At 46.2% G+C, this 27,961-nt stretch overlaps 2 protein-coding genes across 2 annotated transcripts in view; one reads left to right on the plus strand and one right to left on the minus strand.

The window, feature by feature from the left end:
- LOC139574163 (dedicator of cytokinesis protein 2-like) overlaps positions 1–27,961 on the plus strand; it is a 227,665-nt gene that overhangs the window by 155,803 nt on the left and 43,901 nt on the right. The window lies entirely within an intron of this gene.
- On the minus strand, positions 275–26,333 carry LOC139574164 (mucin-4-like). The gene is made up of 4 exons (XM_071398402.1): positions 26,140–26,333; positions 12,351–14,400; positions 10,517–10,591; positions 275–1,523 (listed from the first exon to the last, which is right to left on the minus strand). Exons 2-4 carry the CDS (start codon positions 13,985–13,987, stop codon positions 1,358–1,360), a joined length of 1,878 nt encoding a protein of 625 aa, XP_071254503.1. The 5' UTR covers positions 13,988–14,400; positions 26,140–26,333; the 3' UTR covers positions 275–1,357.

Below are 27,961 nucleotides of genomic sequence, written 5' to 3' on the forward strand. Positions count from 1 at the left end.
GACAAGCAATTTCCCCAAGCTATAGGTGGGTCTAAACACAGCACGTATTTGGGAAACTACTGATTGTTTCAGTCTGTAGACTTTCTTTCAGTTTAGTGACCTTTATTATACCCTTTGAAATACCACATTATAGCCCTCCGCGGACTCACCCATCCGCTTCTACCATTCCTCCATAGTACCACAGCTTCATCCTAAGTGGTGGTAGTCAGTAGTGCTTTAATTGTGTCATCATGGGAATAGGGAATCACTGTTCAAGCAGGAAATTATGTTCTGCTTAAAATACACACTTTTATTGGATCCCAATATAACTATTACAAACAACACAGCGAGAGGAAATGGAAGAGAAAAGCATTGTGGGAGATCACACATGGGGATGGGAAGAGCGATCTATTAAAAAGCACTGATGTGGCAGGTTAGGGTCCGGGGCTGATTATTGGTTAAACAGTAAATAGGGTGTGGTCTTGGAAGGAAAGGTTGAGATTATTATTGGTTGAGCTTGTGTTTTAGCCAATAGCGCTGTGGAAAAATGAAAGCTCATAGTGTAGAGTGGATATAATTGTATTGTGTGTGTGTTGTGTTGTGTTGTGTTGTGTGTGTGTGTGTGTGTGTGTGTGTGTGTGTGTGTGTGTGTGTGTGTGTGTGTGTGTGTGTGTGTGTGTGTGTGTGTGTGTGTGTGTGTGTGTGTGTGTGTGTGTGTGTGTGTGTGTGTGTGTGTGTGTGTGTGTGTGTAAGTAATGTGTTTAGTGCTATACTGTGTGTGTATATTGTTTGTGCTGAGTATGACTCAGTAACTTTTTTGTTTTGCGTATTGCGGGAGAATCCTGGTGAAAGCGTGTGTTGATTGGTTATGTGGCCTGTCACTCTCTGAAGGGATTGTAGATGGGCTGGTCACTCTGTAGGTAGTGGAATGTGAATAGGTGCTCATCTATGTTCAAGCACTGGGACCTTTGACCTAACAGAGTCACCACTAGACACTCTTAAACCGTGTCCCTTATGTGTCCAACCTAGCACAGTAGCACAGTAACTCTGTTGGTCGGGGACAAAGTCACTCAGTTTAGTGTCTCGTCAAAATCCAGTAACCAGTGATCCCAAGACTTGAACTCTATCAGTTGGTCCACACCTCATAGAGTTGCCCATGGTAACTTATTGCTCTCCATGTTATCCACACTCCAACTGTTTCTCAGGTGTAGCATCTCTGTAGCTCAGATACCATAATAGGTGTACAGTTCCTATAGCAACATCAAAGACACAGGAACAGTCGCCATGGTCCATCGACCCACACCTGTCCAATCCCTTTGGTAACAGCAGCCCGCAACTTCTCCATGGCGACTGTACCCCCCCGGCGACGGATGTGTATCTACAGCCACCAGAAACACTTCTTGCGTAGCTTCTTGACGCGGGCCTTGGTGCTGGGGCGGGAGGGGGGAGGTTTGGGGACAGGGAGGGGGACATCGTAAACCCCATCTAGAGTTTCCATCACTGGCTGGAACCTCCCCTCTTGCTGTCTGAAGTCATGCTCCACACTGGTGAGAAAGAGGTGGAGAGAGTGCGGGGAGAGAGAGGGTGGGAGAGGAGGAAGAGAGAGTGGGGAGGGTGAGAGAGAAGGTGAGAGAGGGGGAGAAAGAGGTCGAAAGAGGCAGAGAGAGGTGACGAAAAAGGGAGAAAAGAGGGGGAGAGAGGTGGAGAAAATAGGGGGAGAGAGGTGGAGAAAGTTAGTCACGTACGCACACATAAATTGCTTGTACTTATTCAAATGCCCTTTGATATAAATGCAGTTAGGTGTGCACAGTAACATACGCACATCAATGCACATGCTTAACACCTCTGAAAACACATGTGCTCATTCAAGTGCATGCCTATGCACCCAATCAGACACGCACACACACTGAAGTAATTTCACGTTCACAGAATTCTTACGCTTCATGCACCACTATATCACAGGCTGGAGTAATGAGAGGAGTGGGAGGAGAGAGGAAGAGAGAGCAGAGGAGGAGCGAAGTAGAGAGTCGTCCTAAAGTGTTGGAACTAAAAGAGAGGGCTGAGTGAAAAACGTATTTCCCCTGTGATGTTTTCAAAGCACTCCCTCCCCTTGCCTCATCTCTCTCTCTCTCTCTCTCTCTCTCTCTCTCTCTCTCTCTCTCTCTTTCTCTCTCTCTCTCTCTCTCTCTCTCTCTCTCTCTCTCTCTCTCTCTCTCTCTCTCTCTCTGTCTCTCTCTCTCTCTCCTCTCTCTCTCTCTCGCTCTCTCTCTCTCTCTCTCTCTCTCTCTCTCTCTCTCTATATATATATATATATATATATATATATATATATATATATATCTCTTCTCTCTAAAGTGGCTAATGCTTCGGGTCATACTGCAGTGGAGTTTGAGTGTGCACTGAAAGTTTGTGTGTGTGTTTTTGGTTTTGCTATCCTTGTGGGGACCAGAAGTCCTCACAATAAGAGTAAAACAAGGAAAATTCGGACATTTCGCTGGTCCCCACAAGGAAAAAGGCTATTTTAAGCTTAGGGATTAGGGTTAGAATGAGAGTTAGGGGTTAGGTTGAAGACGGTTTCTGTTTGTGATGGTATCAAACATTTTGTTGCGCGGTGCCTATTGCAACTTCCTGCTCTGTCTGCATATTGCAAGTCAGTCCGGTCTGGAGAGGGTGGGTAAACATTGGGCGGTTGCTTGCCTTAGAGATCAATGGAGGCCGAGGGCTCAGAGGGGTCAACAGAGGGGTCGACGCTTCAATGAGATGCAAACAATAACGAGAGGAAGACAATGAATTGATGCTGTTTTAGGTTTAGGGGTTAGGTTTACACTTATGGTTATGGGTTTGGGTTCGAGTTAGCGGTTTAGGGTTAAGGTTAGGGTGAAGGGTTAGGGATAAGGGAAAATCGGATTTTGAATGGGAATTAATTGTTTGGTCCACACAACAATAGCAAAACAAAGTTGTGTGTAATGAGATGAGTTGCGTAGGGTTTAAGCATCTGGAGTTAATGAGGCTTACGATGAAGGAAGGACAGGAGGATAGAAGATACGCGCGCACACACACACACACACACGTTTGTTTTACTATCCTTGTGGGAGACCAAAAAATTGATTCCCATTCAAATTCCTATGCCTACTCAGTCATCGTATTTGCTCTCCCCTGACAAATAAAACCTCAAATGAAACCGCTCAAATGACACAGCGGTGAGTGGGAAGAGGAGGCGTCCGATATACATAATGCACAGGGACTTCTAAAGGGGAAACAGCGGGAGGGAGGGAGGGAGGGAGAGAGGAGGAGGGAGAGAGAGAGGAGGAGGGAGAGAGAGAGAGAGAGCGAGGAGGAGGGAGGGAGAGAGAGAAGAGGAGGAGGGAGGGAGAGAGCGAGGAGGAGGGTGAGAGAGAGAGAAGAGGAGGAGGGAGAGAGAGAGAGAGAGAAGAGGTATGAGTAGTAGCGGGGTAGGAAGGGTGGTTGAAATGATGAAAGGATGAGTTGAGAAAACAGGAGGGGAAAACAAGATACAGAGAAAGAGGAAAGACGGGGGAGTAAATGGAAAGAGAGCCGTGCGAGGGAGAGGGAGAGGGAGAGGGAGAGGGAGAGGGAGAGGGAGAGTTGAGGTAAGGTTAGAATGTCCCCGGAAAAGAGGAGAAATGAAGAGACCGGAAGACATGAAAGAGAGGTAAAAGCACAGATGCAGACGCAGGGGAGAGGAAAGGAATATGAATAAATGATAAAGCACTGGAGAGGAGGAGTGCTACCACTGAAACCACGCATGCACACGCACGCACGCACGCACACACACACACACACAAATGGAAAGAAATAAGCATTGAAGCTGGCCTACACATTCCTTGCCGTGCAGCATGTGCTTTCAGGGTGTTTTAAAGAACGAGCATGTTTATCCATGTACTCTCGCCACCCCTCCCCCCTCTCTCTCTCTGTATCTCAGTTTTTCCTTCTCTTTATCTCTCTGTTGTTCCTCCTCTATTGTTTTGGGGATTACGCCTCAGTTGGGAAAGCCGCTCCTCTTAATTGATTCCCCCGGCTGGCATCTACTGTGTGTGTGTGTGTGTGAGTGTGTGTGTGTGTGTGTGTGCGTGCGTGCGATGTGTTTTTTTTTCTGTCAGAACTTGCCTTTCTCTGTTTCTCTGTCACACAGATTAATTAGATTTGACAATACTAAACATCTGCAGGCAGGAAACATCAAAATGTCGTTTTCCAGCTCAAATCATGAGGAGGGAAGCCTCCATCCCACGCTGTCTTGTCTCTCTTCTCTCTCTCTCTCTCTTCTACACACTCATCCCCCCCATCCCCTCTATGTGTCCCGCTGAGTGTGTGATAACACCATATCTGTACCGTCAAGAAAATGACTGTATTGATGTGTATGTGTGTGTATGGTTGTGTGCTTCATAACCACAATAGAATGATCGGCGAATGACTGTAATAATAATCCTTCTCTTCTGTTTGGATTAACTGTATGTTACTTTCCGTGTGTGTGTGTGTGTGTGTGTGTGTGTGTGTGTGTGTGTGTGTGTGTGTGTGTGTGTGTGTGTGTGTGTGTGTGTGTGTGTGTGTGTGTGTGTACACCAGCATATTGCTATTGGGAATAATAGAATACTACTGATCCTCTTTATTTAGAAAAAGAGAAATGGGACGAGAGAGAGGAGAGAGGAGAGAGGAGAGAGAGAGAGAGAGAGAGAGAGAGAGAGAGAGAGAGAGAGAGAGAGAGAGAGAGAGAGAGAGAGAGAGAGAGAGAGAGAGAGAGAGAGAGAGAGAGAGAGAGAGAGAGAGAGAGAGAGAGAGAGAGAGAGAGAGAGAGAGAGAGAGAGAGAGAGTAGAGTGAGTAGAGAGGAGATGAGTGAGAGTGAGTGAGTGAGTGAGTGAGTGAGTGAGTGAGTGAGTGAGTGAGTGAGTGAGTGAGTGAGTGAGTGAGTGAGTGAGTGAGTGAGTGAGTGAGTGAGTGAGTGAGTGAGTGAGTGAGTGAGTGAGTGAGTGAGTGAGTGAGTGAGTGAGTGAGTGATTACATTTAAATCCAAATGTCCTGGGACGTCTACCAACACAGTGTGGTAGTCTTTGAGGAGTGTGCCCAGTGGTAATAGTAGATCATTACTAGATAGTTCATACTCAGGCAGTAGTGATTCAGGCTACTACAGTAATGTATTCTATTTAACATTCACTTTGAACTTCACTGGGGGACTTCCTTGCTGTTCACTAGCTGTTCAGGGACTTCCTAGTGGTCCTGTGATATTATCTGCCGGAACAGGTCCTGGGGGGGCCCCTGAGCTGCTTTCTGTGGCCCTGGGGGGCCCCTGTGTGAGCCGGTATCTCTGCCACCCTTCCCTCCGGTCCTAATTATTCCTGATTAGATGTGAACTCCTGCTGTAGCTAATGCTGTTCCTGGTTACAGAGGAGGAGAGGAGGAGGAGACGAGGACGAGGAGGAGATCTGGTGGGCTGATAGCGAGTTAGCAAAGAGCTGCACGTCCTGATTGGTTAAAGTTAGAGACCTTAATTGAAACAATAACAAAGGGATGACCCCACCTCTGTTTGTGTAAAAAACTGAGGGATGGGCCTGGAGAAATGTAACCACTCTCAAATTCATAGACAGAGCTATGGATGTAGGGACTGACCATCCATGATATAAGAAAATTTAGTTTTAGCCATGTTTTGAGGCTGTACGGTGTTTAATATATTTACGTTGTTTACCAATATTGAGTAAAACAAGCTTATATTTTGGGTTCTGATTGGGTACAACAGTTAAACTAAGCTTATATTCTTCAAGAATCAATGGGTATTTATTATAAATTCATAAGTCCACAAATGGATGTGGCAACTAAGGATTCTAGCATTTAATGACTAATTTAGGTCACATCCATACAGAGCATGGAGAGCGAGGTGGAGAATGCTGATGTTGCTGCTGGGTACTTTGTAGGGTGTTTGTACAGGGCAGCATCTGACTAGGAGAATTTCTTGTTGCTACTGTCGATGACATCACAAGGACTTTTACCTGTTGACGGCACTGAGGAGGGGTTGCGTCTTGCCGGTTCCTGCTTAACTTTACCGGCTTGCTTATTTCTCCTGGCCGAGTTGACCTAAGGCAACGAAGAAGAGGAAGGAAAAGGACTCGGCTGAAAAGACGAAGATACATGGCTTCCTCTTCCTTGTATCCTGATAGCTGATGTCCAGTCGCTGGAAGAGGAACTTTGTGAACTCAGAGCTAGGCTTCAATCGCAGAGGAACATCAGGGAACGCTGTGTCTTTTGTTTTTACTGAGATATGGCTTACAGACAATTCACTTGACTCTGCCGTTCAACCAGATGGCTTCTCCATATCCCGAATGGATTGAACAGCGGCTTCTGCAAAGACTCAGGGGGATCTGGTAAGTGTCTGGGGGAGGGGTATGTTTCCTTGTAAACAATTCCCGGTGTACCGAAGTTGAAAGCATTGCGAAATCCTGTTCATCAGAACTGGAGTTTCTGATGCTAAAATGCCGACCCTACTATGTGCCAAGGGAATACTCGTTGGTTATTATGACAGCTGGGTACATACCGCCACAAGCAAACACCAAGGCGGCACACAGCAAACTCAGCCATACCCCGCCCCCCATTGCGGCCAATCAGATCACGTCTCTCTGCTCCTATTCCCCGCCTACAAGCAGCAACTCAAGAGGGAGCCACCAACACAGAGGACAGAGGCAGACTCGATGCTGCAGGATTGATTTGAGAATACTATTAGGAATAGGTTCAACGATTCATCTACCCAGGACTCATCCATTAACATTGAGGAATATACAGTACATCGTCAGTTACAAGCTTCATGTGTTGATGATGTTGTACCCACAATAACAAGCCCGTACTGCAGCATTGAATGTCAGCAGAACGAACCCCGATGACTCGGTGGCGTGCGACGCGTACAAGGCATGCAGGTATGAGCTCCCCAAATCCATTAGGGATGCAACAAGACACAGACTCAAACTTGAATTGATGTTCGACAATTCAAACCAACTCACTTTGCATGTGTCAAGAGCGACAGACTATCACAGACTACAAAGGCAAATCCAGCTGTGCGGTGCCCACCGAAGCCTCCCTCCCAGGAAAGCTTAACACATTCTATGCTCGCTTCGAGGCAAACAATACTGAGCCATTCAGGAGGACTCTCGCTGCTCCGGTCAACCAGGTGCTTTCGCTCTCCGAGGCTGACATGAGGAAAAACTCTCAAAAGAGTGAATACTCACAAAGCCGCCGGCCCACATGGGATCCCTGGCTGTGTTCTCAGAGTGTGTGTGTTGCCCAGCTGGATGGCATCTTCTGGGACATCTTCAACCTGTCCCGGGCTGTAGTCCCCACCCACTTTACGGAGAACACCATCATCCCAGTGCCCAAGAAGAACAAGGTGACTTGCCCAAATGACTATTGACCCGTCGCTCTCACCTCGGTCATCATGAAGTGCTTCAAGAGGCTGGTCATGGCCCACATCAAGGCCAGCATGGCAGGCACACTGGACCCACTCCATTTTGCCTACCGCTCCAACAGATCCACAGACGATGCCATTTCCATCGTTATTTACTGGGCCGTAACACATCTGGACAAGAGGGACATCTATGTGAGAATGCTGAATCTGGACACGACCCTCTGCAACTGGATCCTGGAATTTCTGATGGGCAGACCACAGGCTGTGAGGAATGGCAACAACACCTCCTCCATACTGACTCAACACAGGGGCCCCCAGGGGTGTGTCCTTAGTCTTCTGCTGTACTCTCTGTTCACCCACGACTACGTGGCTTTGCACAACACCAATAACCACGGTTGTAGGCCTGATAGGCAACAACGACGAATCAGCCTACATGGAGGAGGTACACTACATGACCAAAAGTATGTGGACACCTGCTCGTCGAACATCTCGTTCCATAATCATGGGCATGAATATGGAGTTGGTCCCCCCTTTGCTGCTATAACAGCCTCCACTTCTCTGGGAAGGCTTTCCACTAGATGTTGGAACATTGCTGCGTTGATTTGCTTCCATTCAGCCGCAAGAGCATTAGTGAGGTTGGACACTGATGTTGGGTGATTAGGCCTGACTCGCAGTTGGTGTTCCAATTCATCCCAAAGGTGTTTGATGGGGTTGAGGTCAGGGCTCTTTGCAGGCCAGTCAAGTTCTTCTACACCGATCCCGACAAACCCTTTCTGCATGGACTCGCTTTGTGCACAAGGGCATTGTCATAATAAAACAGAAAAAGGCCTTCCCAAAACTGTTGTCACAAATTTGGAAGCGCAGAATCATCTAAAATGTCATTGTATGCTGTTGCATTCAGATTTCCCTTCACTGGAACGAAGGGCCTAGCCCGAACCACGAAAAACAGCCCCAGACCATTATTCCTCCTCCAACAAACTTTACAGTCGGCACTACATTCGGGCTGACTGGGTCAGCTCTAGGAGGGCAGAAATTTGACGAACTGACTTGTTGGAAAGGTGGCATCCTATGACGGTGCCACGTTGAAATTCATTGAGCTCTTCAGTAAGGTTATTCTACTGCCAATGTTTGTCTATGGAGATTGCGTTGCAGTGTGCTTGATTTTATACACCTGTCAGCAACGAACATGGCTAAAATAGCCGAATCCACAAATTTCAAGGGGTGTCCACATACATTTGTATATACAGTACCAGTCAAAAGTTTGGGCACAACTACTCATTCCAGGGTTTTTCTTTATTTGTACTATTTTTCTACATTGTAGAATAATAGGGAAGACATCAAAACTATGAAATAACACATATGGAATAATTTAGTTACCCCCAAAAATATTTGTTATATTTGAGACTCTTCAAAGTAGCCACCCTTTCCCTTGATGACAGCTTTGCACACTCTTGGCATTCTCTCAACCAGCTTCATGAGGTAGTCACCTGGAATGCATTTCAATTTCTTTCCTTCTTAATGTGTTTGAGCCAACCAGTTGTGTTATGACATGGTAGGGGTGGTATACAGAAGATGGCCCTATTTGGAAAAAGACCAAGTCCATATTATGGCAAGAACAGCTCAAAAAAGCAAAGAGAAACGACAGTCCATCATTACTTTAAGACATGAAGGTCAGTCAGTTTCTTCAAGTGCAGTCCCAAAGACCATCAATATGATGAAACTAGCTCTCATGAGGACTGCCAGATGAAAGGGAGGCTCAGAGTTACCTTTGCTGCGGAGAATACGTTCATTAGAGTTAACTGCACCTAGGATTGCATCCCAAATAAATGTTTCAAGTAACAGACACATCTCAACATCAACTATTCAGAGGAGACTGTGTGAAACAGGCTTTCATGGTCGATTTGCTCCAAAGTAACTACTACTAAAGGACACCAATAGAAAAAAGACCAAGAAACACGAGCAATGGACATTAGACTGGTGGAAATCTGTCCTTTGGTCTGATGAGTCCAAATTTTAGGTGTTTGGTTCCAACCGCCGGGTCTTTGTGAGACGCAGAGTAGGTGAAAGGATGATCATCCTGACCGGTTGCATCACGGCCTAGTACGGGAAATTTTCCGTCCACGACCGCAAGGCTCTCTAGCGGGTGGTGAAGACGCCCCAGTACATCATTGAGACTGTGCTCCCACCCATCCAGGATATCTAGTCGAAATGGTTCCTGAGGAAGGCATGTAGCATCATCAAGGATCCCACGCACCACCTCAGCCACAAGCTGTTCTCTCCCTTACCGTCGGACAGACGGTATCGGAACATGAGGTCTGATACCAACAGGTTCAGAGACAGTTTCTATCTACAAACCATCAGACTGCTGAACACTTGAACTGGACTGACCACCTGCTCTCATTCTCCACACCTTAGTACACATGCACTCACTCATATACACACCCACACAGACATACACACACACACACAGACACAGACACACACACAGACACACACAGACACACACACACACACACACACACACACACACACACACACACACACACACACACACACACACACACACACACACACACACACACACACACACACACACACACACACACACACACACACACACACACACACACACACACACACACGGACACACACGGACACACACACACATATCACAACTACTGCTACCAGACTCTTATTATACTGCTCAGTTTATACAACGCCTCCCCCACCCCCCACCCCAATACACTTGTAAATATTGTAGTATAAATTGTGCCTTCCTGTATTATAATTATGTTACAATCTTTATTCTCTTCTACTGCCATTTACTTTATGTTCGTATTCTTATATTGTATTATTTATTATTGTTGTTGCGTCGTCGAGAAGGAGCCTGCATTTTGTTAGACGGTATACAACAATGCAAATCCTGTACATACAACTAATAAAACTTGACACTGAAACTGAAGCCATCTGCTAGTGGTTCGAGTGTACACTGTAAAATGTGGGTTGTGTATACTGTTATATTAGCAAAGTGTACCTGTAGGGAGTATGTGGATTTTGATATACTGTATATAAAGAAGTGTAGTTGAAAAGTGAAATGGTATTTTTATTCATGTGGTATTAGGAAGGTGTTTTACCTGTATATGATACAGGCAGTCTTCTGACAGGTGGGGCAGTTGTTGATATCCTGCCCAGTTCTGTAAGAGCAGCGCCTAACACAACGACAACAACAAGAAGAACACGCAAACATCAGGATGAGGAGGAAAACACAGGATAGCGTCATTAGTACTACCCCAAACAAACAGACAGACACACATTCACACACACACACACACAGAGGGAGCACAAGATACAAACTTAAAAACAGCACCAGAACTTGAACTTAGCACTGTGCCAAACACACACACACGCATGCACGCACGCACGCACGCACGCACGCACGCACGCACGCACGCACGCACGCACGCACGCACGCACGCACGCACGCACGCACGCACGCACGCACGCACGCACGCACGCACACACACACACACACACACACACACACACACACACACACACACACACACACACACACACACACACACACACACACACACACACACACACACACACACACACACACACACACACACACACAGATGCCACCGAGGAACAAAGTGTATCCTGTTGTTGTGAGTCTTGCTGTGCCCCAGAAACATGAATTGCGTATCTTCAATCATAATCTGGGAGGGATTAGTTTGGTATTATAGTGAGCCGTGAACCCAAGAGGAACTGACAGAGAGAAGAGGGGGGGATGGAGGGAGGAGTAGAGTGGAGAGGTGAGAAATAAAAAGTAGAGGAGTGGGTAGAAGAGCAGAGAGGAGAGAGGGAAAATAAGAGAGGGGGTGCAGTCTGTTGTAGGGGATCAGGGGTGAGAGGGAGAGTGGGGACAGAGAGGTGAGAAGACAGTGATGGAAGAGAGAAAACAAAACAGAGTGACAGGCAAGAGATGAGAGAGTGATGTACTGATTGACAACAAGAGGTAGAGGGTGAGTGGAATATAGTGACAGGACAGAGGGTGAGGAGAGAGGAGCGGAGGAGAAGTCAGCTCTATGTTGTATGGAGGAAGAAGTGATTCGTATCAGGAGAGAAGGAAAGAAAGAGGGTGGTAATTAAAGATAGAGGGATGAAGAGGGAGATAGTGGGGGCGGGTGGAGGTGAAAAGAGAGGAATAGCATTCTTCAAGTAGAAGAATGAATGTGAATGAGGAGAACGTCAAATGGGAACAAAGAATAAGTAGAAAATTGGACAATTTCCAAAATGAGAGAGTCGGAGAGTGTTTGATTTGTGTGAGAGAAATAAGGAGATGAGGGAGGGAGAGAACGAGAAGAGGGAGGGAGAGAACGGGAGGAGGGAGGGAGAGAGAGAGCTGGGAGGGAGAGAAAGGGAGGAGGAGAGAGAGATAGAGAAAAGTGAGAGGAGACAGAAATGAGGAGGAGAGGGAAACTGAATAGATAAGAGGTAGATAACTTATGTTGACCTTAAAGCCTGAGGGAGCAGCCATGACATAAGGAAGGAGCTCTGCCTGTAATTATATGGATAGAATGCACACAAAGTCAGAGCAGCGGAATACACCACAAAGGCAAGAACTGCTATTTACTTTTATACAGCAGGGTTTAGAAAGGTGTTCTGTACACATATCACTGTGGGTGTTCTGCTGTGCTTTGTAATACTGCAGCAATAACTTACTGCATACAGTACATCACAACCTCTGCAATACTCCATGACCTTAAAGTGCGTTACCAAGTAGAAAGCATGTCAGTTTACATTGGAGTTGATTCTCAAAGGCACTCCCATACATTCTCACATACATCCTTTCTCCGTCTCTTGCACACTCAGTCTCTCACTCTCTCCCTTTCTCTTTCATCTTCCTCTCTCTTTCACTCGTTCACTCTTTCTCTCACTCACACACACACACCCCTCTCTCACCCTTCGCTGAGGGCCTTGCTTTTCTCCAGGTCTTGGATCACGTTGAGGAGGACTTTGATCTTCTCCTGGTTGGAGAGCAGACTCTCTTCCACGCTGTGAAGACGCCCGTGGAGGCCCCCCGACACACACCCCTGTACCCCTCCTGGTAACCCCGCCAGACCTCCTGGTGCCCCATTGCATTGTGGGGCCACATGGGCAGCATGCAGAGCATTTGCATCTTTTGATTGGCCAGGGGTTTTGGAGTCTTCTATTTTGATTGGTTGTGCTGGTGGTATTTTGGAGAGCAGGGAGGGGGTGAGGGGTGTATGTTTGGGTTGTGTCTGAAGGACAGGGGGTGCTGGTTTTGGGTTCACCTGGACAGTGTGGTAGGGGTTGGGGGAGGTTTTAGGTGGGAGAGGGGCAGAGGCCGAGGATTTTTTGCCTATGAGGAGGACTGGGGGTGGTGGCTTGGGGATGACTTGTGTAGATGAGTTTGGTGGTGTGTGTTGGTTGTCAGATGACGTCTCTGTGTTTTTGTCTGGAAAAGGCTGCGTAGCTGGAATATTATTTGTGGATTTGTTTGGCCGAGATGTGTGTTTCTCTGCGGTGTGTGAGTGTGTGTCTGCTGTCTGTGTGTGTGTTTCTTTCTGATGTAACCTGGGTAAACTGGGTTCTGGGTCTGTATGTGTGTGTTGTGTATCCTTAGTGTTGGAGCATGTGGGCACAGGTGAATCTTTTGTGAGCGTGTGTGTCTTTCGGGTTGTGTGTGGAGAGGGCAATGTCTGAGTTTGTGTTTGAGTGTTCTTCACAGCTTTGTGCGGGGTTGGTGGTGTGTGTGTGTGTGTGTTCAGTACAGGGGAGTCTTTCCGGTTCTGGTTGAGGAGTACGGACTGTTTCCTGGGAGGATTCGGGAGGGTCTGGCTCTCTGTGGTCTTATTGGCCGCTCGCCTGCGGCATGCAGTTGCCATGCAAGTGGGTGGGGCCTGGGACTGTCTACGCCCGCAGGTTCCACAGAGACGGGGCGATGATGATGTCATCATTCTACAGGGTCTTGGAGGCGTGACGTGAGAGCTCACAGACTGAGACACACTCCCTGACCTCAGCACAGGGCGAGACTCCTCCCCTCTCAAAGACTGGACCCTCCTCCTCTCTCTGATTGGCTCGTTCCCCTCGGCACCCTCAGTACATACCCCACCCACCACCTCAGGGGCAACCACACTCCCATTGGTGTATCGGGACGTCCGTTTCCCGCTGGACCTGTGACCAGACTCCCTGGGATTGGTCCTTATGGTTTTGATCTGACAGTAGACCCCGCCCCCTGACCCCTGTGACCCCATGTCGTCCTGTGTCAGACTGTTGATCGCATTCTGACTCGTCTCCTTGGAAACGGCAAATCCACCGCTGCCGCCACTGCTGCACGAATTACAAGACAAAACTGTTTCCGAGGGCATGTTCATTACCGTGGTGACATGGTTGTTACTCCGCCTTGTCTCTGGGTGCTGCATGCTGGTTGGTTGGTTGAGTTTGATTGACGGGAGGGTCCTAAGGCCAGGGGAGGTCTGCACCCCCACGCTGCACAGCGGACCCCATCGCCCCCCCGCCAGGGGCACCCCCAGCGCAGGCACTGGATTCGTCGGATCAGCCACCCTTCTACCCATAGCCCCAGCCAATTGGCTCAGCCCCCAGAGGAGCTGGAAGAGGAGGAGCCACTCTGTGACATCACAGTTGTGGGAGGCAGTCTTATATCTGAGTGGAGAGATGAGTTACTGGTCTCTGTTTTATCCAAGTGTGAAGAGTGTTTTTGAAAGAGAGAGAGAGAGAGAGAGAGAGAGAGAGAGAGAGAGAGAGGTATACAGAGAGAATATGAGTTACAGTGTGTGAGAGTACTGTTGCTCATTTGCCATAGAATCCATGGTGGTCCCAATTCTGCCTCTGTCACTGGTATGACGTCAGCACTCAGTCTGACGATTGGTCCTCATACCTCTGGGTCATTAATTAACATGTGATTCAGTTCTTTATTGGATGAGAGAAGAAAGGTGTAGCAGTTTCTTCCATCCATCTCTTTTTCACTCTGCGGAAAGAAGAGAAGAGACGGATTTAGCTGAGACCGTTACAGCTCCAGTACCACTTCACTTGCTGCATGGCTGCAGACTGGATCAATACCTTCATATCACTCCACAATCACCTTCTCCACTCCAGGTGGAAAATACCCAGGTTGTGTCCCGAATGACTTGGGGCGGCAGGTAGCCTAGTGGTTAGAGCGTTGGGCCAGTAACCAAAACTGGCAAAGTTCAAATCTGATGTTCTGCCCCTGAACAAGGCAGTTCAATCAATCAATCAATTTTATTTTATATAGCCCTTCGTACATCAGCTAATATCTCGAAGTGCTGTACAGACACCCAGCCTAAAACCCCAAACAGCTAGTAATGCAGGTGTAGAAGCACGGTGGATAGGAAAAACTCCCTAGAAAGGCCAAAACCTAGGAAGAAACCTAGAGAGGAACCAGGCTATGAGGGGTGGCCAGTCCTCTTCTGGCTGTGCCGGGTGGAGATTATAACAGAACTATGCCAAGATGTTCAAAAATGTTCATAAGTGACAAGCATGGTCAAATAATAATCATGAATAATTTTCAGTTGGCTTTTCATAGCCGATCATCAAGAGTTGAAAAACAACAGGTCTGGGACAGGTGGCGGTTCCATAACCGCAGGCAGAACAGCTGAAACTGGAATAGCAGCAAGACCAGGCGGACTGGGGACAGCAAGGAGTCACCATGGGAGACTCCTTGCTGTTAACCCACTGTTCATGGTTTGTTAACCCACTGTTCCATGGTTTGCTGTCATTGTAAATATGAATTTGTTCTTAACTGACTTGCCTAGTTAAATTAAGGTTAAACATGATGCCCTTTTATAGTAGGCCTACACACATGTTGTAGTGCACTATATACTGTAGGTAATAGTGTGCCATTTGCGACACCCCCAGCAAACACACACAAAATGTTCAATTTCTGATTTTTTCACAGGTGCAGTGGAATGCTTGTGTTTCTAGCTCCAACAGTGCAGTAATACATAGCAATAAAAAACAATACACACATAAAAAAAGAAAATGACAAAAATATCAGAACGAGCAATGTCAGAGTCCGGAATATACTTATATCTACATATAATTCATGTTTTTAGCTTCTCTCTAAGAATGGAAGTGCCCGGGTGGGAGGTGTCAGGTTGTGCATGTCTGGGAGGCTTGTGAGACGTCGTTAGAATATTAGCAAGCAGCGCTAATGACCTCATTAGCCTCTGACCGAGGGGTGCTAGCATCAGACACCATTGTTTACTAACTGCTACCATGGCAACAAGTCTCCCATGACAGGAAGTATGACGGGCAAGCATGTGTCGACCTTTGTGTGTATGTATGCGTGTGCGTGTGCGTGGGCGTGTGCGTGTGCGTGTGTGTGTGTGTGAGAAAGTTTGCGTGAGTGCACATGAGTACATACAGTATGTGCATGTTCGTTTCTGAAAGATACTGTTTCGGGCAGATAAATATTTTGACAGAGCTATTTCGTTTAAAAAAAAAAGAAGTCTGGCAAGGACATCTTACGAGAGTCTGTGTGAGAGAGAGTGGCATATTGAGAATATGAATATTTTGAGTGTGAGTCATGAGAGACTTGGCTGTGGGACTTGGACTGTTTAACTCTATTTAAAGTAATTTCTCTGTAGTTAATTTCTTTGGAATAGTCTTTCCTCAGACACACAGACATTCAGACACCTGCTGCAGCAGAGAACATAATTAGTCTCCACACACACATTTGTCCCTATTACTGTACAATATGATGTGTGTGTGTGTGTGTGTGTGTGTGTGTGTGTGTATGTGTCCTGCCATGTGTGTCCTGACCTGGCATGTCTTGCTTTACAATTGCGTCACCAGCAAGTGTATAAACCATTGAGCCTGACCTTTGAACCCTGGTTACTATCAATAGAGCAGCCAACCTTATCCTCAAAGCTTACACACACATATATAGTATATACACTACTGTTCAAAAGTTTGGGGTCACTTAGAAATGTCTGTGTTTTTTAAATAAAATAAAATGTTTTGTCCATTTAAATAACATGAAATTTATCAGAAATACAGTGTAGACGTTGTTAATGTTGTAATTGACTATTGTAGCTGGAAATGGCAGATTTTTTATGGAATATCTAAATAGGCGTACAGAGGCCCATTATCAGCAACCATCACTCCTGTGTTCCGATGGCACGTTGTGTTAGCTAATCCAAGTTTATAATTTTAAAAGGCTAATTGATCATTAGAAAACCCTTTTGCAATTATGTTAGCACAGTTGAAAACTGTTGTTCTGATTAAAGAAGCAATAAAACTGGCCTTCTTTAGACTAGTTGAGTATCTGGAGCATCAGCATTTGTGAGTTCGATTACAGGCTCAAAAGGGCCATAAACAAAGACCTTTCTTCTGAAACTCGTCAGTCTGTTCTTCTTCTGAGAAATCAAGGCTATTCCATGCGAGAAATTGCCAAGAAACTGAAGATCTCGTACAACGCTGTGTACTACTCCTTTCACAGAACAGCGCAATCTGGCTCTAACCAGAATAGAAAGAGGATTGGGAGGCCCCGGTGCATAACTGAGCAAGAGGACAAGTACATTAGAGTGTCTAGTTATAGAAACAGACGCCTCACAAGTCTTCAACTAGCAGCTTCATTAAATAGTACCCGCAGAACATCAGTCTCAACGTCAACAGTGAAGATGCGACTCTGTGGTGCTACTCAACTATATACAGTGCAAGTCAAAAGTTTGGACACACCTACTCATTCAATGGTTTTTCTTTATATTTTACTATTTTCTACATTGTAGAATAATAGTGAAGATATCAAAACTATGAAATAACACATATGGAATCATGTAGTAACCAAAAAAGTGTTAATTAAACAAATCAAAATGTATTTTTTATTTTAGATTCTTCAAATTTGCCACCTTTTGCCTTGATAACTGCTTTGTTCACTCTTGGCATTCTCTCAACCAGCTTCACCTGGAATGCTTTTCCAACAGTCTTGAAGAAGTTCCCACATATGCTGAGCACTTGTTGGCTGCTTTTCCTTCACTCTGCAGTCCAACTCATCCCAAACCATCTCAATTAGATTGAGGTCAGGTGATTGTGGAGGCCAGGTCATCTGATGCAGCACTCCATCACTCTCCTTCTTGGTCAAATAGCCCTAACACAGCCTGGAGGTGTGTTTTGGGTAATTGTGCTGTTGGAAAATAAATGATAGCCCCACTAAGTGCAAAACAGATGGGATGGCATATCGCTACAGAATGCTGTGGTAGCCATGCTGGTTAAGTATGCCTTGAATTCTAAACAAATCACAGACAGTGTCACCAGCAAAGCACCCCTACACCATCACATCTCTTCCTCCTTGCCACACATGCAGAGATCATCCGTTCACCTACTCTGCGTCTCACAAAGACACGATGGTTCAAACCAAAAATCTAAAATTTTACTCATCAGACCAAAGGACAGATTTCCACCAGTCTAATGTCCATTGCTCATATTTCTAGGCCCAAGCAAGTGTCTTATTATTGGTGTCCTTTAGTAGTGGTTTTTGTACAGCAATTCGACCATGAAGGCCTGATTCATGTAGTCTCCTCTGAACAGTTGATTTTGAGATGTGTCTGTTATTTGAACTCTGTGAAGCATTTTTGGGGCTGCAATTTCTGAGGCTGGTAACGCTAATTAACTTATCCTCTGCAGCAGAGGTTACTCTGGGTCTTCCATTCCTGTGGCGGTAGTCATGAGAGACAGTTTCATCCTTGCGCTTGATGGTTTTTGCGACCGCACCTGAATAATTTTTTTTTTTAATTTTACATTTTCCATATTGACTGACCTTCATGTCTTAAAGTAATGATGTACTGTCATTTCTCTTTGCCTAATTGAGCTGTTCTTGCCATAATATGGACTTGTTCTTTTATCAAATAGGGCTATCTTCTGAATACCACCCCTACCTTGTCATAACACAACTGATTGGCTCAAACGCATTAAGAAGGAAAGAAATTCCACAAATTAACTTTTAACAAGCCACACCTGTTAATTGAATTGCATTCCAGTTGATTACCTCATGAAGCTGGTTGAGAGAATGCCAAGAGTATGCAAAGCTGTCATCAAGGAAAAGGGTGGCTACTTTGAAGAACACTGTTTTGGTTACTACATGATTCCATATGTGTTATTTCAGAGTTTTGATGTCTTCACTATTATTCTACAATGTAGAAAAATAGTAAAAAATAAAGACAAACCCTTGAATGAGTAGTTGTGTCCAAACTTTTGACTGGTACTGTATATATAGTAAGTAAGCTTTGAGGATAAGGGTGGCTTCTCTAGTGTTATATTTATAAATATTTTTCTCTCTGACACACGCCCGCACGCCCGCACACACACACACACACACACACACACACACACACACACACACACACACACACACACACACACACACACACACACACACACACACACACACACACACACACACACACACACACACACACACACACACACACACACACACACACACACACACACACACACACACACACACACACACACTGTGCAGACTTTACTTGTATGCTCTTTACTGAGACACATCCTGTGGTGTAGATTGAGTCATCCTGTGCAGGGAATGCATAAGGAGACACAGGAGAAGAAGGTACTGAAGCAAAAGAGGAGATGGAGCGAGGAGAAAGGAATGGGAACAAAGCACAGTGGAGGATAGAGGGGGCAGAGAGGGAGGTCTATAAAGGATAGTAGAAGATAGAAGGATAAAAGGAGCATTTTCAGGGAGGGGAAGAATCACTGATGAGATGTGAGAGATATGAGATTGTGTGTGTGTGTGTGTGTGTGTGTGTGTGTGTGTGTGTGTGTGTGTGTGTGTGTGTGTGTGTGTGTGTGTGTGTGTGTGTGTGTGTGTGTGTGTGTGTGTGTGCGTGCGTGCGTGCGTGCGTGCGTGCGTGCGTGCGTGCGTGCGTGCGTGCGTGCGTGCGTGCGTGCGTGCGTGCGTGTCTGTAGAAAAGTGAAGAGAACAGTTGAGAGAGAGGCCAGACTGAAGAGAGAGGGGGGGGTAAACTTAAATTAAAGCATCCGTCACCACGCTGTTAGACACACACACACACACACACACACATACACACACACCGAGAGTGATAAATAGAAAGTGTGAAGTACATAGCCATAATGGTAAAAACATTGCCTCAGCTTCAGATGCTTTGGGAGCTTCTGAACAGTTGGTTGGTATTTAAAAAATACCTTTTGAACACAATGCCCTGTAGGCATCTAACAAAAAAAGTGTTGAATATGTGTCAAGTCACTGAGACACTGTGTCAGGAGAGTGATTATCAGACAAAGTGTGTGTGTGTGTTTGACAGTGAGTGTGTGACACTGTGTCTTTGTCCTTGTTCTGGTTACAATGAGCTGAAAGCTTCAGTGAATCGAGTCCCCTGTCATCCCAAGGTGTGACGAATGTTTTAACCATTCGATTGACGGCTGGAGAGTGTGTGTGTGTGTGGGTGTGTGTTTGCGTGCACTTGCCTGCGTGTGTGTGAGGGATGCTTTACTGCACAGTAATCAAACCTTGCTCTCGCCCATTTACAGGACAGGACACTGCCGTGTATAGATCTCTGATGTACGGATAGAGATACGATTACAACAGAAACAACTTGACGGTTAAGTTTAGCCATTTGTTCAGAAATGTTAAGGGTTAAGGTTTGGGATACGATTACAACAGAAACAACTTGACTGTTAAGTTTAGCCATTCGTTCAGAAATGTTAAGTTAAGGGTTAAGGTTTGGAAAATAACATGACGGTTAAGTTTCGGCATTAATTCAGAAATGTTAAATTAATAGTTACTGGCCACACATCAGAGCCTGGTTCCTCTCTAGGTTTCTTCCTAGGTTCCGGCCTTTCTAGGGGGTTTTTCCTAGTCACCGTGCTTCTACATCTGCATTGCTTGCTGTTTGGGGTTTTAGGCTGGGTTTCTGTACAGCACTTAGTGACATCGGCTGATGTAAAAAAGGGCTTTATAAATACATTTGATTGATTGACTGAGTTAAGGTTTGGGAAAGGGTTACAACAGAAACAACTTGACGATTGAGTTTCGGGATTAATTCAGAAATGTTAAATTAAGGGTTAAGGATTGGGATAGGGTGAGAATAAACCTCTTATAGTGCTCACTGTTTCCCCTAGTGGGCAGTTTTAATGAATTTCCTAACGTCCTGGCTGCGTGGACTGACGTCAAATTTCGCTGTGGCTCTTAAAGTATTTGTGACCAAGAGATGCATATCTGTATTCCCAGTCATGTGAAATCTATAGATTAGGGGCTAATGAATTTATTTAAATTGACAGATTTCCTTATATGAACGGTAACTCTAAAAATCTTTGAAATTGTTGCATGTTGCGTTTATATTTTTGTTCAATATACTTGTAATCCTCTCCCCCCCACTTCTTTTCCTTGTCTGACTTCTGAATCCCTAATCCACACACACAAACACTCACACCAGCCTGGTCGTTTAAAAAATAGAATTGTACAAGTCGATCCCAAACATGCTCAATTGGTGACATGTCTGATGAGTATGCAGGCCGTGGAGGAAATGGGACCTTTTCAGTGTCCAGGAATTGTGTACAGATCCTTGCAGCATGGGGCCGTGCAATATCATTCTGAAACATGAGGTGATGGCGGCTGATGTATGGCATGACAATGGGCCTCAGGATCTCGTCACGGTATCTCTGTGCATTTCACTTGCCATCGATAAAATGCAATTGTGTTTGTTGTCTGTAGCATATGCCTGCCCATTCCATAACCCCAGCACCACCGTTGGGCAATCTGTTCACAGTGTTGACATTGGCAAACTGCTCGCCCACACAACATCATACACGTGGTCATAATACCGTTCAATTCTCTGGCAACAGCTCCGGTGGACATTCCTGCAGTCAACATGCCAATTGCACGCTCCCTCAAAACTTGACACGTCTGTAGCATTGTGTTGTGTGAGTGGCCTTTTATTGTCCACAGCACAAGGTGCACCTGTATAATGCTCATGTTGTTTAATCACCTTCCTGATATGCCACACCTGTCAGGTGGATGGATTGTCTCGGCAAAGGAGAAACGCTCACTAACAGGGATGTAAACAAATTTGTGCGTACGGAACATTTCTGGGATATTTTATTTCAGCTCGCGAAACATGGGACCAACACTTTACATGTTGCGCTTATATTTTTGTTCAGGGCACTCGTGTCTTTGTGATTCTTTAACTTTGGGGTTAACAGGAGAAACACAAACACACACACACAGACACACACACACAGACACAGACACACACACACACACACACACACACACACACACACACACACACACACACACACACACACACACACACACACACACACACACACACACACACACACACACACACACACACACACACACACACACACACACACACACACACACACACACACACACACACACACACACACACACACTGGAGGGGGAGTGAAGTGTGGCACATATTCAATACTCTTGTCTCTATTCAGACTGATCTTATCTTCTTTTTCAATACTTCTTCTTCCTCTGTTCTCCTCTTCTTATCACCCCCTCATTTCCTCCCTCCTCCTCACCCTCCTCTCATTATCTCCAGTTACTCCCTCCTTTATCTGTGTCCCCTTTTTTTCCTCTAAATATTCTCCACTTTTCGCTTCTCTCTCTCGTCTCCCTCTTCCCCATCACTCCCTGTCTCTCTCTTCCCCGTCACTCCCTGTCTCTCTCTTCCCCGTCACTCCATGTCTCTCTCTTCCCCGTCACTCCCTGTCTCTCTCTTCCCCTTCACTTCCTGTCTCTCTCTTTCCCATCACTCACTGTCTCTCTCTTCCCAGTCACTCCCTGTCTCTCTCTTTCCCATCACTCACTGTCTCTCTCTCTCTCTCTTTTGTCCCTGTGTCATTAACCCTCAGTCTATACCTCCTCTTTCGTCTCTCCATCAACCTGACCCTCCATGACCTCTCTCTCTTTCGTCCCTGTATCACTAACCCTCGGTCTATACCTCCTCCCTCGTCTCTCCATCAACCTGACCCTCTATGCCCTCTCTCTCCTTCGTCCCTGTATCACTAACCCTCGGTCTATACCTCCTCCCTCGTCTCTCCATCAACCTGACCCTCTATGCCCTCTCTCTCCTTCGTCCCTGTATCACTAACCCTCGGTCTATACCTCCTCCCTCGTCTCTCCATCAACCTGACCCTCCATGACCTCTCTCTCTTTCGTCCCTGTATCACTAACCCTCAGTCTATACCTCCTCTTTCGTCTCTCCATCAACCTGACCCTCCATGCCCTCTCTCTCTTTCGTCCCTGTATCACTAACCCTCGGTCTATACCTCCTCCCTCGTCTCTCCATCAACCTGACCCTCTATGCCCTCTCTCTCCTTCGTCCCTGTATCACTAACCCTCGGTCTATACCTCCTCCCTCGTCTCGCTATCAACCTGACCCTCCATGCCCTCTCTCTCTTTCGTCCCTGTATCACTAACCCTCGGTCTATACCTCCTCCCTCGTCTCTCCATCAACCTGACCCTCCATGACCTCTCTCTCTTTCGTCCCTGTATCACTAACCCTCGGTCTATACCTCCTCCTTCGTCTCTCCATCAACCTGACCCTCCATGCCCTCTCTCTCTTTCGTCCCTGTATCACTAACCCTCGGTCTATACCTCCTCCCTCGTCTCTGCATCAACCTAACCCTCCATGCCCTCTCTCTCTTTCGTCCCTGTATCACTAACCCTCGGTCTATACCTCCTCCCTCGTCTCTCCATCAATCTGACCCTCCATGCCCTCTCTCTCTTTCGTCCCTGTATCACTAACCCTCGGTCTATACCTCCTCCCTCGTCTCTCCATCAACCTGACCCTCTATGCCCTCTCTCTCCTTCGTCCCTGTATCACTAACCCTCGGTCTATACCTCCTCCCTCGTCTCTCCATCAACCTGACCCTCCATGCCCTCTCTCTCTTTCGTCCCTGTATCACTAACCCTCGGTCTATACCTCCTCCCTCGTCTCGCTATCAACCTGACCCTCCATGCCCTCTCTCTCTTTCGTCCCTGTATCACTAACCCTCGGTCTATACCTCCTCCCTCGTCTCTCCATCAACCTGACCCTCCATGCCCTCTCTCTCTTTCGTCCCTGTATCACTAACCCTCGGTCTATACCTCCTCCTTCGTCTCTCCATCAACCTGACCCTCCATGCCCTCTCTCTCTTTCGTCCCTGTATCACTAACCCTCGGTCTATACCTCCTCCCTCGTCTCTGCATCAACCTAACCCTCCATGCCCTCTCTCTCTTTCGTCCCTGTATCACTAACCCTCGGTCTATACCTCCTCCCTCGTCTCTCCATCAATCTGACCCTCCATGCCCTCTTTCTCTTTTGTCCCTGTATCATTAGTGTATCTCTCTTTTCTCATTCCCTGTCATTCTGTCCTTCCTTTCTGTCTGTCTGTCTGATAATCAGGGGGTCTGGGTCTCTCACTCTGTCACTGGCCTGATAACACACACACACATGCATGCATTTGCTTGTACGCACAAATGCAGACACGCACAGACATGAACACACACACAAACACTAGCACACATGTATGCATGCATGCACGCACACACACATGAACACAAGCACTCACACACACACACATGCACGCACGCACAGATGAACACAAACACACTCGCACGCACACATGAACACACACACAAACACATACACTTACTCTCTCTCTCTCACTATATATATATATATTTATCTCTCACCATTTCTTTGCTTTTCTCCACCCTCTATCTTTCTCTCACCTCCTTTTGTCTCTCACCCCATCTGTCACCCTCCCCCATTCTATCTCTCTAACTCTCTCTTTCCTCTCTACTCTCCAGAGATACACTTCGGGTCTATATACATTTATTTTGTCATAACCTATAGATTAACCATCGTAGTCTCTCTAGCTCACTTTATATCTCATTAGACCATTCGCTCATCTCCTCTCTCTGTGTCTGTCTGTCTGTCTGTCTGTCTGTCTGTCTGTCTGTCTGTCTGTCTGTCTGTCTGTCTGTCTGTCTGTCTGTCTGTATCCCTTCTCTCCTCCTTTCTGTCTGTCTGTCTGTCTGTCTGTCTGTCTGTCTGTCTGTCTGTCTGTCTGTCTGTCTGTCTGTATCCCTTCCCTCCTTCTGTGCTATCTCTCTGTGCTATCTCTGTCTGTCTATTTCTACCTTGTCACTCATCAATCAGCCCTCGCAGTCTCAATGCGGAATCCGACAATTGTCTACAAACGTAACATTTTGAAGGTTACGTTTAGGCAGGAACTCTGAATGGTTAAGTTAAGGGTTAAGGTTCGGGGAAGGGTTCAAACAAAAAAACAAAAAGCGTGTGCCTAACGTTGGGATTGAAGACGTGGCCCTCGGAGCCAGAGGTTAAGTCAAGGGTTAAGGGTTAAGGTTTGGGATAGGGTTAAAACAAAAACAACTCCACGGTTAAGTTGAGCCATTCAGTCTCCACGGTTAAGTTGAGCCATAGAGCTCCCCTCTATATTTCTACTGGTATCTGTGTGTCTACCTCTATGTGTTTACTTCCCATCAGTGCGTGACTGGGCCTCTGTGTTAGAACCCAGAGTCCTGAAGGAGGTAAAGTAGTGTGGGCAAAAGGGAACAGTGAACATGCACATGAACGGCTATAGACTAATGCACACATGCACGCCACACACACACTCAAACCTATGGGTACACACATCATAAACAAAACGAACGCCACACTCCCACTCTTATGCCGCATAAACAGAAACACACGCTTAGATCTGTGTGAACATGAATTGTAGAAGAGCGTATCCGCAGCAATACACTCTGGGACGGCTTTGTGCTTTGAGCTATTCACTAGAGCTAAACCAGGGGAGGTATAACACACACACAAACGCACAGCTTTAAAACACCATGTCGCTGGCCGCACAGAGTTCATTGGGCTTTACACAGCTAAATACGCACACAAGCACGCACATAGCATGCCGTAACAGACTGTGTCAAAGCCTACAGTGACAGACGGATACGATTACTCACCTGCCACAGTACACCGCAATCACAAAGGACAGCGCAAACACAAAGGACACACGCGCACGCACACACACACACACACACACACACACACACACACACACACACACACACACACACACACACACACACACACACACACACACACACACACACACACACACACACACACACACACACACACAGCAGCACACACACACACACACACACACACACACACACACACACACACACACACACACACACACACACACACACACACACAGAGCATCACACATTCACACACCCTAGCAGGATCAAAGTCAATCTTAATGATTGTGGGGGCAAATAGAAAAACGCATTCTACCTGGGCACTTGGCAACAACAAACCCACCACTATGGGACAATCACATACCAACAGGCACTTACACAAGCCCTGACATACAAGCACTAAAGACAACAACACAAACACATCAACTCAAGGGCAGACTCACAGACACAAGTGTGTGTGTGTGTGTGTGTGTGTGTGTGTGTGTGTGTGTGTGTGTGTGTGTGTGTGTGTGTGTGTGTGTGTGTGTGTGTGTGTGTGTGTGTGTGTGTGTGTGTGTGTGTGTGTGTGTGTGTGTGTGCGCGCGCGCTGTGTAACGAAGGTTCTCTGTCCACTGATCACTCCTCTATAACTACTGTCCTTCCTCACTCACTCTCTCACTCACTCACTCTCTCACTCACCTCCACTCCTTTCTACGCTCTTCCTCTGCTCCCGTCCACACACCTATTTTCTCTCCTCCTTTCTCTCTCACACGCCTCCAGTTAGTCGTCTGTCTTAGTCCAGCTCTTCCCCCCCCTCTGTCACTCTCTTTCTCTCTCTCTGTCTGTGTTGCTGACTCCCGTGCTCCGCGGCACTAACTGATCCTCTGCTTCTCTCTCTCTCCTCCCCCTCTCTATCTACCCCCCCTCTCCCCCCTCTCTCTCCTCCCCCCTCTTGCTCTCTCTCTCTCTCTCGCCCTCTCACTCTCTCTGTCTCTCTGTTTCCCTCCAGCTCACCCCCCCCCTCTCTCGCTCTCTCTCACGGTCTCTCTCTCCTTTTTCTGTCTCTCTGTCCCTCTCTCCTGTGTTAATCCAGTGTGTGTCCTTGTTTCCCTGGCTGTGTCTGCTGTGGCAGACTACTGTACCAGACCTGACCAGACCTGAGCAGACCAGGGGAAAGTCTGGCAGCACAGAGGTCCCTTCTCCTGGGACACTGGCCAGGGGTGTTGATACACACACACACACACACACACACACACACACACACACACACACACACACACACACACACACACACACACACACACACACACACACACACACACACACACACACACACACACACACACACACACACCAGGGTTGGAGTCAACTCTGAATTTCTGAATTTAACTCAATTCAACCTATGAATTAAAATTCTAACTAGCAGCTTCATTAAATAGTACCCGCAAAACACCAGTCTCAACGTCAACAGGCAACTCCGGGATGCTGGCCTTCTAGGGGGAGTTCCTCTGTCCAGTGTCTGTGTTCTTTTGCCCATCTTAATCTTTTCTTTTTATTGGCCAGCCTGAGATATGGCTTTTTCTTTGCAGTTCTGCCTAAAAGGCCAGCATCTTGGAGTCGCCTCTTCACTGTTGACGTTGAGACTGGTGTTTTGCTGGTAATATTTAGTGAAGCACCCAGTTGAGAACTTGTGAGGCGTCTGTTTCTCAAACTAGACACTCCAATGTACTTGTCCTCTTGCTCAGTTGTGCACCGGGGCCTCCCACTCCTCTTTCTATTCTGGTTAGAGCCAATTTGCACTGTTCTGTGAAGGGAGTAGTACACAGCGTTGTACGAGATCTTCAGTTTCTTGGCAATTTCTGACATGAAATAGCCTTCCTTTCTTAGAACAAGAATAGACTGACGAGTTTCAGAAGAAAGTTATTTGTTTCTGGACATTTTGAGCCTGTAATTGAACCCACAAATGCTAATGCCCCAGATACTCAACTAGTCTTTAATCAGAACAACAGTTTTCCGCTGTGCTAACATAATTGAAAAAGGGTTTTCTAACACAACGTGCCATTGGAACACAGGAGTGATGGTTGCTGATAATGGGCCTCTGCATGCCTATTTAGATATTCCATTAAAAAAAATGCCGTTTCCAGTTACAATAGTCATTTACAACATTAACAATGTCTACACTGTATTTCTGATCAATTTGATGTTATTTTAATGGACAAAAAATTGGCTTTTCTTTCAAAAACAAGGACATTTCTTAGTGACCCCAAACTTTTGAATGGTAGTGTAGATAGATATTGATAGATATAGTAAGATATAAATAGACATAGATAGATATAGTAAGATATACATAGATATACATAGATATAGTAAAATATAGATAGATATAGAAAGATATAGTAAAATATAGATAGATATTGTAACGGCGTTCCTCCTCAACTTCATCCGAAGAGGAGGAGCAGGGATTGAACCAAACTGCAGCGTTGTATTTAGACATAATGAATTTATTTAAGAGTAAACGAAG

The sequence above is a fragment of the Salvelinus alpinus genome, chromosome 4 (assembly GCF_045679555.1).
Source record: "Salvelinus alpinus chromosome 4, SLU_Salpinus.1, whole genome shotgun sequence".
Classification (NCBI taxonomy): Eukaryota; Metazoa; Chordata; class Actinopteri; order Salmoniformes; family Salmonidae; genus Salvelinus; species Salvelinus alpinus.